Raw genomic sequence first — 12746 nt, 5'->3', positions numbered from 1 at the left:
ATATATATATATATATATATTAGAGACATTAACAACATCGAAACGATTAAAAAAAATCTTTTGCTACATATATATACGAGCAAATATTTAATAAAACATGTTAAAAAAACACTTTGTAAAAGAGTTTAAAACATATTTAATCTGAAAAGGAAACACGTAATAAGTGGATAGTCCTTAATCCGCGGAGTTTCGAAAAAAATACTTTCCTTCTCATCAGAGGGTAGGGATTAGCAAAATGCGGGATCGGATTGTAATTGTAATTTTTATTTTATATATATATATATATATATATATATATATATATATATATATATATATATATATATATATATATATATATATATATATATATATGAATAACAAAAATAACAAAAAGAACTTATAGCTCTTAAAAACCGCTAAGGTAGCAAAAAAAAAACACACATTTTTAATCGTTTCGATGTTGTTATTATCTCTAAAAGAACGGCAACAAAAATTATATATATATATATGTGTGTGTGTGTGTGTGTGCGTGTCTGTCTGTGTGTGTATGTTTGTGTGTGTCTGTGTGTGTGTCTGTGTGTTCATTCAATTACATTTCACCCTTTATTTATACCAATCCTTTGATTTATGAAGCTCGAGGTCATATACAAATAAAATAAATGACTAAAAGTCTTTATTCCAAATTCAAAGATGTTGTTAGATGTTGTTCATCTGACCGTTTATTTCTTTAAGCATGTTAAAATGTTCAATTCTTGACAGCATCTGTTTCAGAAACATTAATATAATTATTATGTTAATTTTATTTTCGCCCTGACTCATTATTTATTTTATTTATTAACTTTCAAAGAAAAAAAATGAGCATGATTACATAAATCCGAAAAAATCGGAAGAGTAGTTACAATTGTGTTTTGTGATATCTACGCCATCTTTGGGTTTTAATGTAGAGTCATTAACGCCATATTAATATAATGTAGTCGTATTGTTATTATAATTAACACTAAAAATATCTGATATAATATTTTTGAAATTTATTATTTATAAATAATTTGATATTTATTGTCTTAGATAATATTAATAATGGTGAAATATAGAATTTATGTATTTAAGTTTTAGTTTTCATACCAAACTAATTTTTAATTCATTGAATTTGCTTACAATATTTAAATTATTTGGTCTAAATATACGTTCGGCCTTAACTTAATTACTACACTGTATAAATATTTTATTATGTATATCTCGACGTTTAAACAGACTTCTGTTAATTACTGCCATTTAGTTAGAATTAATCAGCCATTTATTTTCATTAATATGAGTTATTTCTTAATTTTTCGGTACGTTTGTTTTTATTTTTTGTTCAAGGGACGCTATTCTACTTTAGACGTATACTGTATTGTCCCCTTTGCCCATTATAATCATTTCTTTGATATTTTATGAGTTTTAACTGCACTATTTAAAGGTTATGTCCTACTAATTTTATATATATATATATATATATATATATATATATATATATATATATATATATATATATATATATATATATATATATAATTTTTAATACCTACCTACTCTAGCGTTCCATCTTTCCGGAATCATCAGTTCAGGAAGCTACGATTGTCGCTGGTCATGGGATTCGAACACGACAACAAAGCCATCTCTGTCTCCATTTGCAAAGAATATACCAACAGGGCCACCGTCATTCGCAACGATATTCAAGTGAATTGAAACATTTAGAAACGTATTTCATTTATATTTTAAACGTATTTCAAGTTTCCTGTATTTATATTTTAAAAGGTTTCGACTTTGCTGTATTATTTTTGTGCATCCATTAAGGCTGTGGAGGGGGCCTTAATTACACCACTTGTGTAGATAGACAAAACACGGAATTAGATTTTATTTCGGATTTTTTTCAGACGCTGACTGTTTGTTTGTGTGATTTTAGATCCTTTACATTATTCGTATTATTATAAATATTTTGACTGTTACGTGATCGCAATGTTTCGGTCAATGTAATTTCCGACCTTCTTCAGGTGCGTATTTTTTTAAATTTTATTTTTGACAAACTCTGTAACAATCATATTAAACTCGAAAATCTTCTAGCGATTGGAGATTCAATTCTAACTAGACTTGAATTAAGCCCAGGATTTGTTGTTGTTGTTATTGTTGTTGTTATTGTTGTTGTTGTTTTTTAATTGAAAAGTGCTTTACATATCTATTCGATTATGGCTCACGAATCTAGAGCAATCTACGCGCCTTTGCATTAAATAAAGTTGCCAGTTCTAAATTCCGAAGAGATTCTCGAGTTCAACATAAAATTTCCCAATTTCGGGAAAGATGCGCCTGAAGATGGTCGGAGGTTACATGGAGCGACATATTTTTTGCATATAAGTACACATATGAAAATAGGAGTCTGACTATTATCGTCCCGAAGTGGCACTTGCCGTAGACGGGTTGAACTGTCTTCTTCCGAAGGATGAAGTTTCATAGGAATATGAAATTCACAAGTGGTTCCAAATCGCTTGTATATTTTCATCGGGAGAGATATCTTCTGCATCCATCGCCTGGTATTTTCAAATGGTCACTCATCTGGTGCTGACCAGGCTCAACGTTGCTTAAATTTGGTGATCTAATGAAAAAACGGTGTGTCAACGTGATTAAGTCACGTGAGACAGCAACTTTGCCAAATGGTAGATCTTTCTCTTATTAGCAATTAAGTTCTAAATAGATCGGTCTCTATTTACTTTCCTCGCCACCAGGGCAGAGTTAGAAACAGGGCCGGTTTTTACTGTGAGGAAAATACAGCTCAGTCCTCTCGCCCTAAAAAGTGGTCACCGTTTTCACTTCAGCAGTCACCACAATACATTTACTGTGTTGACTACTCTTAAGATATGTCTAATGGTTTTATTTTTTGTTTTGTTGTTTAAATAATCAATTTTATTTACATTCTATTTCCACCAAACATAACTTCCTGAAAATACATCAAATTACCTTCCGATAAAACTTATAGGATTTTAACGAAATAATAAAAGTTTTAAACCCATGGAAAGGTTATCAGTAGTTTTAATTTAACTGTGCAACGTTTTAATGTACGACGATTTGACCCAAGTATGGATATTTGAAATTATTCAACTGAAGATGTTGACACAGATAATTAGCGTGTTAGTGTAACGTTCTTCGTCTTCAGTATTCGCTTACATTGATTTGATTACGAATTGGCGGCCACCTGTACTCTCAGATCTGGCCTGTAAAAACGCAAAAGCCTATTTGAACCGATGGTGAGAGAGAGATATGGCCAACGATCCATCAGGTAGAGCATAGTTAAAACCGGTTTTGCCATGTAGCCAATACGTACGCATTAACCCACGACCTTTGACCTCTCTCATACCCCTACAATCTAGATGATAGTCTCCAAGTTCTTGCAGAATTTTAGCGGTCGCATCGCTGATCTGGATCCGATGCGCTATGGAACTCGACTGCATCCGTGATGCCGTATTTACCGTGTCGCCAAAGACGCAGTATTTGGGCATCATTGTTCCAACGATTCCAGCCACGACCGAGCCAGAATGAATGCCGATCCGTATTTGCAAGGCTTCGTTGAGTCTGTGCTTGATTTTAAACTCAGTAACTAAGGACAATAGATGCAATGACATTGTAGCGATCTCTCCGGCGTGTTGCTGTCCTATTCGTTCTGGCAGACCACTAACTATGATACATGTATCACAAATCATGTCCATTTTGTAGACATTGTATTTTACGATAATCCTTTGGAAAGCATTGTGAATGTCGTTGAGAAATTCAACAATTTGTATCGGTGTGCTTTCAACTATGATTTCCGCCATGTTCACGATGTCACTGAAAAAAACTGTGACACATTCAAATAATTCCGGAATTACTTTTCGCCCTTTTTTCAACTCCTCCGCTATATTGCACGGTAGTAGTTGTCGGAGCAACTGTTCGGATTTCTCTTTGCTTTCTTTGATTTCTGCGGTACGGTCCAGGACGATTCTCTCCAGATTAGTCGAGTAGGATGAGATGAGGTTGATGAGATTGTCCATTAAGCAACCGCTAGCTGGGTAGCACTCTTCCAACATTAGGTATAATTTCTTGAAAGACGGTCGGGATGAGGGTACTTTGTCCCAAGCTTCCGCAAGAATGCGTCGGACCATTTTGCGGTGTAAAACAGTATGGGCTAAATTCTCGTCGCGTAAAATTGGTCTGATAGACAACATGTTCACACCACCGATTTCTTTCCATTTTGAACGGGCACTATCATTTGCACAGTTAAAAGGGTCTATGATCAAATCAAGCAAGGCTCTTTCAGATATATAGTCAAGTTCGTATTCGAAAGGGTCTTCCCGAGTTAATATCTCTGATATTATTATTGCAAAGGAATAAATATCGCCAGTTTTGCTTCCATTCCCTACCTCATCCAAGCATTTAATATTCTTATTAAGTAGCTCTGGCGCTGTCCATAACAACTTCTTTAAATCTTCAGCATGCTCCTCTTTTGGTTGTCGATATTTACCGTAGCGGATGCTGGGTGCACCAAATCCGGATATCTTTATTGTCCAGTAACTAAAAAGCAAGCATTTGAAAGATGTAAGACGACCGTGCGACCCTATCTGTGTCTCTTCGTGTAAGTAGCGCATCCCAGAGCAAATGTCCCTCATAAATGAAAAGCGGAAGTCCATGCCGAGATTAAGGGTTGATACGTGTAAAACATCGTGCAAGCTACCCCTGTGAGCCACTTCTACAAATATGCATACATTGGGATAAATGAGACAGGCCCCCCCGCATCTGATCAGATTCGGATGTTTGATTTGCACCACCTCGGCCATCTCTAAACGCACGTTGGCATCATCGAAGTCGATGCTAAAGTTGGGTATACGATTCGCGTACCATTTTTCGTTTTTCCACATGTACGTTTCCATGATTCTTGGCGACATAAGTGTCGTGGATCGCTTTAGGAAAGATGTGCGACTAACGCCATTCGGCTCCGGTTGGCACCATTCTATAGAAGATGGGTCGATTACCCAGTCGGTATTGGTCAAAGCTGATTTTTGCCGCCGGTGACCCACGTACAATCTCATGCTCAAATAAAGGGCAAGCAAGATTATTACAACAGCTATGACGGGAAGTACAACTGCTATCACGCGTAACGAGCAATGTTTGCCCATTGCGTATAGGAAACATGTACATTTTCCAGGCGAGTCGCAGATGCCATCTACACATGACTCGCAATAGGCTATATTGCAGCTGCTGCCTTCCCACCCAGGGTCACACTTACAAACATCTGGACTAATGCATGAACCATGTATGCAGGACTCGCAGCTGAGGATCATGCAATGTTTACCCGTATATCCTGGTTCGCATTTGCAATTTCCCATAGCTACACATTTTCCAGTGTCGTATATATTAACATCGTTTTTATTCATCTGCTTGAATCCACACGTATTGTTGCATGTATATGCTGGTAATACCATTTCAGTTCGAAACATCTTCAAGGGAGGCCACTGTTCTTTCGGGTTCACTATTAATCTCAGTGTAGTTAGACTTATCATTCCGGTGACCGAAGGATATTTTCTAATATTATATTGGGTGGATCTCGGTAATATCACTTCTGTAAACGAGCTTAAGTTCGACGTGCTAATTTCAAAGGGGATTTCAATTATGTTCCTTAAATCCAGTACCAATAAACGAAGAAAACAAAAGCCATTCACAACGGGGCAAATCTGTGCTAAAAATCCTTCATACCCCAATCTTTCGCCGAACGAATTCATCCTAATAACTCCAGTCAGCCCCTTTATAACCAAATTCCGAATACTTTTATTTATCAGATATCCTGTCAGAGACATTCCGTTTGAAACAATGCTGTTAACTGCGTAAGCTAACATTATTACAGCATCGTAGCCCAGTGCCAGTCTAGCACTAACCACCGGAGATCGAAACCCGGCGAGTCCTTCTTGCCGTGCATAGCTATCAGTGGCAAAATTTCGATCTAGAACTCTTATCCACCGTTCACTGTTCGTATCGATATTGTACGTTTCACCTATTACAAGCGTCCCTTTAAATGTATCAGCGCACGTTTTAGGGCCACTCGTGCAAGGCCCTCCATCATCTTCAAATGGAAATTCCCAGATATAGTTACCAGTGATAATCCACTGGTAGCCGTGTTCCGTATCCATATGATTCCGGTATGCATCTTGTAGTATGTATTCTTGCATTTTTTTGTTGGCAAATAAAAATATTATTCGACTGTGACACTTAGTCATCTCATTCATCTGAAACGGAAAATGATAGCCGACATGTGCTTTGTGTATATGCTGTTCGGAAAAAACGAATTCTTTTTCGACAGATATCCTGCTAACTTTCAGTTTTTTCCGGAAAATATAGCTCAAAGGTATTCTTGCATCTCTTAAAATAATGATTTTCATCCAGTTGTGTCGTTGCAACACAGCGGCCAGGGATTGCAAGGTAACTTCTTCCGACCAACAAACTCTGTTCACGTATGGATATTGTGATTTGTCCGACAACGCTTCCTCTTCATTCACTAGAGAAATATAGGGAAGTTTCGACGATGTTAACTTTGGGTTCAGGGTATCTGTAATATGTTCGGTCACTGAACTGATAATACCTTGAAGCGGGGTAACGGGGTTAGATGCAAATTCTGTTAGGTTGTACAAAGCTCCTAAAGCTCCGTTGACATTATCGACCGAATTAACCGATATGAGTTTAAATTTAAATCCCGCTCTGGCAAGGTTATTCATAACTATGCCTTGATTTATTTCGGATATGGCGCTAGATATAAAATTATTAACACCTGATTCGAATTTAAGTCCCTCAAACGTACTTTTAAAATTTGCCAAATGTGCGACATGTAATATGCCCTCGACTCGAAAATCTGGGGTTGAGACTGTAATAGCGGTTTTGTTTACGATCGACACTATCAGTTTCACTTTGGTAATCAACTGACAAATTGAAACAAATAGATTTGCCCAACCACCGTAAAGTTTTCGAGTGGCGTCTCTGCTAACGCACACTCCTGGTGGAATAGTGGTATAACTTAAGGTAAGATCGGCATCAGGACCAGAGTAAATCCTTTCTGCATCCTTATCGAACAAATAAACGGTAAATTTGCCTGGTATGGGTAGGTTCCTCGCAATACGAATGGCGTTAATTTTCGGATCAGTCCACCTCTTCCATTCTTTCAATGTGTGGTTTGCGACTTTAAGATAACTCGCTGTTTGGGTCAAGATATTCATGGGTCTTGTCAGAAGCATCGGTTTAATTTTTTTATAAAACTCATTACCTAAATTCGGGAAGGTGACTTCAGTTTTTCTTCGGTTGAAGGTTACGTTTTTCACATCATCATAACAAGCGGGGCAATTCGGTATTCGAGTCCACGGAAACCTCGCCATTGTCATTGTAAGATTGAGCTGGAGATTAGACACCGTGTCCAGAATGCGTATGCCATTAAAATAGACTAAACCCTTTGAGGCTCTCTTGCGAATCACCTGATCTCCATTTTGCATGTGGCCAATATTGTCTACGGTCAAGCGCACTAGAGAATGTTTTAACCGTATGTTCTTATCCACGGCGTTGAAAAATGTCTTATAATAATAGGGTATCAGCAAACTGACGTAAGCTATCGAGTCAAGACCACGGGTCAGAGGCATGCCATTTCGATCCGTAATTATAGCTGTGAGTTGGAAAGGGTGGTTTGCAAGAACGTTACTTGGTGGTAATTTTTGAAGAACAAGATGATCAGCCGGATTTGTAATCAAAAATGGATACGTATCAGCAGTTATTTTAGGGGAAGAGCAAACGATTCTAATAATTCTAGGATGTTTGGGGAGCGTGGAATGCCGATGAAATATTCCATCTATGGTGATTCTTCCTTGTGTACTCTTTACAGATAAAGCTGTTTTATTTGGATAAGTCCCACATTTGGTGATCGCCTTTGATCTATCCATCTTCTCTGGGTAGTATTCAGGCATTACGATAGTTTGACATAAAGTACCGCCAGTCTTCTTCCACTCGTCCGTAACATTCTCGTTGGTAGCTGTGTTGACGCTCATGGTAAAAATTTGAACAACTGTATGTGATAATGGGCCGTCCATGATTCTCCTGCCAGTCGGGTCCACAAAGTAGGCAATTATAGGCTTGCTGATTTGTTGATTGAGCGGGACCGAGTAATACATATTATCTACAAGTGGTATATGTTGAGGTGGAGAATATTCTTTGTCAAAGATAATCTGATAGTTTCCCAAAGATTTCGAGGCAATTGTTACAAGCAGAATAACAATTCGGAGCATACTTTGCTTATTGGAAACCTTGAACAATTTTCGGATGTTCATCCAAATAGGTTTTCGATTTATTCGACGATGATTACCTCTTTCAGCCAAGAAACCTGTTTATGCATTCATTTTGACCTTCTGTTGAAAATATTATCATTATGACGTAAATATAGCATGACGTTGTTGTTGTTGTTGTTGTTGTTGTTGTTGTTGTTGTTGTTGTTGTTGTTGTTGTTGTTGTTGTTGTTGTTGTTGTTGTTGTTGTTGTTGTTGTTGTTGTTGTTGTTGTTGTTGTTTTCAAAAGTAAAAGGCATGTGACTTTCTACTTTATGTCATCTACTAGCAAGGCCCGTGGAAATTCCACGAAATCAGAAATATATTTAATGAACAAATTTTTTGACAAAAAGAAAAATAGCATTGAGACAAAGAAAAAAAAATACTACGTAGCAAATATGATTTTAATTAGCATTTTTATGAAAATAGTGTCCGTTGTAATTTAAAAATAAAACTAACCCAAATGAGTTAAATTAACAATAAATACTCAGGAAGTAATAGTGTGCTAGATAGTTCAATAAAAATCATTTTGTACAGTAAGAAATTCTGCAGAAATAAGCAAGCTTTTTATTGGACGGTTTCTCCGCCCACGGAATTATTTTAACTAATCAAATTGCATGTTATAGCTAACTGCCGAGAATGTTCTCGGTGCCAAAGTCTCTTTTCATATCAGAATCCAAAAAGACGCAGGGAAAGACAAACGTGGATTTCTCACTCGAATCGGGGCAGCGAAAATACTTTGTTGCTTTGAGACGTTTTAATACCTAAACGTGGAGCGGAACATTATCATTGCAATTGTTACATGATAAGGGCTGTCCCCTTTTCATGTAAGTAAAAATAGGGAATTAGTTAAATGTAAATATGAAATAGGAGAGTCAAGGATTCGAACTTGCGAAGCTAGACTTGGAATTGAGAATTCCAATCATGTTAAAATAAATACAGAATGTTATTGAAAATAAGGAGTGTGGAATTGCCATTGTTAATCTCACACAAAATAGTTAGATATCTGTTTATTGAAAAATGAATGTAATGATGAATTTTGTTTCTGTTATTAAAATGAAAATTAAAATAAGGAATTTAAAAACGGACAATGGAAAATGTTATTTGTAAAGTGGGTTACGAAAATTAGGTTAGAGGATCAGCTTTGTAAGAAACATGTGATTAACAATGCATGCTTAAACACAGAGGCATGTCGTGCCATGTGTCTGAGAGACACGTGGGTCACGCAGTGACGTTATGAGTTATGAAGTTAGTTAGATAAGTCAAAATCAGAATGAGTCAGTGAGGAGAAGCCAGAGAAGGGAGTCAGATCAGAGAAGCAGAGGAGATCAGACCGATTCTTCGTTAGAGTCAAGACTCCCTCTGGAAGCGAGAGGGTTTAGAGATAACCATGTAACAACTTTGAATCCCTGAAATACAAAATCATTTCCGACCGGTTGAAGAATAAATGATCATCCTGTTTTTTATAACTGCTGTCTTTCTGTGTTCATCATTACAACAAGAAAGGTAACGTGTTTATATTATATGCACAACTGTCAAACGTAAATGTCAAACACACTCTTGGTCTATCTATCAAGATATTCATAAATCTCCTCTCATTGAATTACAGGCTTGGTTCTCTTGTAGTAACATGTACACTGTCTATTATATATATATACAGAACTGTCTCTCTCTGTTTATGTCTCCAATATGCTATCTCCATAAACATGAACATCCTAAGACAATATGAATACTCACAATGAATATATATAATATCTAGCATCTCTCAACATGATACCACACATGAACACACGAAGACTATTCCTAATACGAACAGTCAACACCAAAGAATAATACATACGTCATTTTAATATCATCCAGTACGTAACATATTTGTAATTTGGATGCCAGCCCTTTTTTATTCAACAGGAATAAATTAAAAACAAATCCAACTTGGCGTTACCACGGTACACGACGTAAGGGTTCATTACAACTAGACGATCACACAGTGCAAAAGAAAAAGAAAAAAAAACAATGGAAAAAATGAAAAACGAAATAAAACAATAATTAAGAAGGAAAAAAAGAGAAGCACTCACACATACGCAGTATTAAAGGAAAAAATAAGAAAAAAAATGAACACACACATACACACAATGGAAAAAATATATACAAGAAAATTAGAAAAATGGCCGATATGCCGCAAAAGAATAGTAGTAGAGATGAATGGAAAAAAAGAAGAAAAAAATTGACACACACATACACACAATGGAACAAAAGTATACAAGAAAAATTTAAAAAAAAATGCCGATATGCCGGAAAGAAAAAAAAATAACAGAATAAAAGTCTAAAAATCACACACAAAGAGAAATGTGTGTTTTCGTAAAACATGAAAATATATGACATTTATTGATAAAATTGTTTGTTTTTAAAAATATATGTACACATACACAGAGATTGGGGCCAGTAATTATTGTTTTGAAATTTGTATGTAATGTCAGTTAGAAAAATTGTGTTAGTATGAAATCGTGTGGACGAATTATTGAATTTAATCTGTCAATTATTTGTAATAATTTTGTGTCAAATTCGAAGGTACTTTTAAAATCTTGTGTTATTATAAAGTAGAATGAAATACGCTTATTAACAAAAAAGATGCAGAAATGAAAATCAATTTTGTGTTCATAATTGAACTTTTCGACTTTTGTGTGTTTTAATTGTTTTGTTTTTGAAAAAGGGTAAAATTTTAAATATTGACTATATATAGATACTTAAAAAAATAACTGTTTTTTTTTCTCTGTATGTTCCAGTTATTTTTAAAGACCTTTGGTGTTGTTTGTTACATAAAAAAAATTTTTTTCTTCTCTTCAATGAAAAGAGTTATAACTGTTGATCATAGTTTTGCGTAAATCAAGTTAAATGTATTAATGATGTATTTTGTTTTGAAAAAGTTATGTTGGAACAAATATTGTAAATTGTCTTAAATGTATGTGTTATTATATTTCACATCAGGAATTCAAAGTTTTAATTAAATATACATTAAAATCGAAAGAAACAAGTAATAGGAAAATAAATAAAAATGAAATAAATTAAGACGAAATGTTGGCTTAGAAATCAGTTAGAATTTTAGAGAGGGGACAAGATAAATTACGTGGGTATTTTGAGAGTTTTCAAATGTGATAAGCCGAAAGAAAGAATTTTTTTTGACAATTGTTTTTTTTTCATGATGCCCATAACATTTTTCCCAAGAAGAGTAACTTGGTAGGGAGATAATAAACACTAAAGGTGACCCTAATTAGAAAAATAGAGATGGGAATCTGCAATATTGTGTACTTTTAAAGGTTTCGGGCAGAGGATAAGTCTCGACACAATAAGTTAAAAATGCAGGCGTTGGAATGATACGAGAACCTTTATGAAAAAAGGGCTATGAGAGTCCGAAGGCTAATCACATATAGCATAATGAAGTGAAAGAAAAGAAAAATATACCGTAAGTACGTAGGAAAATATAACCTTGTATTTTTTTAGAGACGCATGAATGTGGGATATCTCTGCTGGATCTTGGAAGCTCTGATGAGAGAAAAGAAAAAATCACAAAAAGCGGGCCATTAGATAGAATTTAGTGCGAAAATAGGAATTTGGGGGCAAAAGGTGTTAGTTAGTTAAGGGTGATATTTTCTGGGTCTTCATCAAGTTCCAAGGGTCAAAGCAAGGAAATCCGAGCGAATCAGTAGATGAAAGGTATATCTTAAACTTTGGAAGCCAACCACAAACATAAATAAGCTTTGAGAATGTCCCAAAAACATGAGGTAGTTAAAAGAAAATAAAACAAAGCTCTAATTAATATAAGCCACATACGGAAGAAAAGATCAAGGACACATTTGGACGAAGAGTCATCGGTTTCGTAAAGAGGTAAAATGAGACCTCAGTTTACGGCATAAGGATGGCTGGATGAAGCAGTTGACGTGAGTTATAGGAGGTACTACCCTACACCCAAAAGGAATATGCCAGGGAGATCAGATAGATAGTCTGGTCTAAGAAATAAAATGATGAAGTCAGTTGGAAACGGGCTGACTTGGAAAAAAAGTTTCGTTTTTGTTTTATGGTGTCTGATCTTTCTTAGTCAAGTGGTTATATATAAAAAAAACATGTACTAAAATTTAAAAATGCGTGCATTTTTTTTTTTTTTTGAAAAATGAGAGGAAGGGATGTTACATGATAAGGGTTGTCCCCTATTACTGTAAGTACAAAAAATAGCGAATTAGTTAAATGTAAATATGAAATAGGAGAGTCAAGGATTCGAACTTGCGAAGCTAGACTTGGAATTGAGAATTCCAATCATAAATTAAAATAAATACAGAATGTTATTGAAAATAAGGAGTGTGGAATTGCCATTGTTTAGCTCATACAAAATAGTTAGATATCTGTTTATTGAAAAATGAA

At 35.3% G+C, this 12746-nt stretch overlaps 1 protein-coding gene across 1 annotated transcript; it reads right to left on the bottom strand.

Annotated features, from left to right (window-relative positions):
- Nucleotides 1–3026: 3026 nt before the first annotated feature.
- LOC145268271 (uncharacterized) lies at nucleotides 3027–8408 on the bottom strand. Its single transcript, XM_080123639.1, has one exon. It carries the CDS (start codon nucleotides 8337–8339, stop codon nucleotides 3243–3245), a length of 5097 nt encoding a protein of 1698 aa, XP_079979765.1. The 5' UTR covers nucleotides 8340–8408; the 3' UTR covers nucleotides 3027–3242.
- Between the last annotated feature and the right edge of the window lie 4338 nt (nucleotides 8409–12746).

This window comes from Euprymna scolopes, chromosome 43 (genome assembly GCF_053919585.1).
Source record: "Euprymna scolopes isolate OS-2025 chromosome 43, ASM5391958v1, whole genome shotgun sequence".
NCBI classification, from domain to species: domain Eukaryota; kingdom Metazoa; phylum Mollusca; class Cephalopoda; order Sepiida; family Sepiolidae; genus Euprymna; species Euprymna scolopes.
The sequence above is the reverse complement of the archived record's forward strand: the minus strand, read 5'-3'. Positions and strand labels throughout refer to the sequence as shown.

Coding starts and splice junctions, on each gene's coding strand:
- LOC145268271 (XM_080123639.1), bottom strand. CDS start 8,339: ATGAACATCCGAAAATTGTTCAAGGTTTCCAATAAGCAAAGTATGCTC.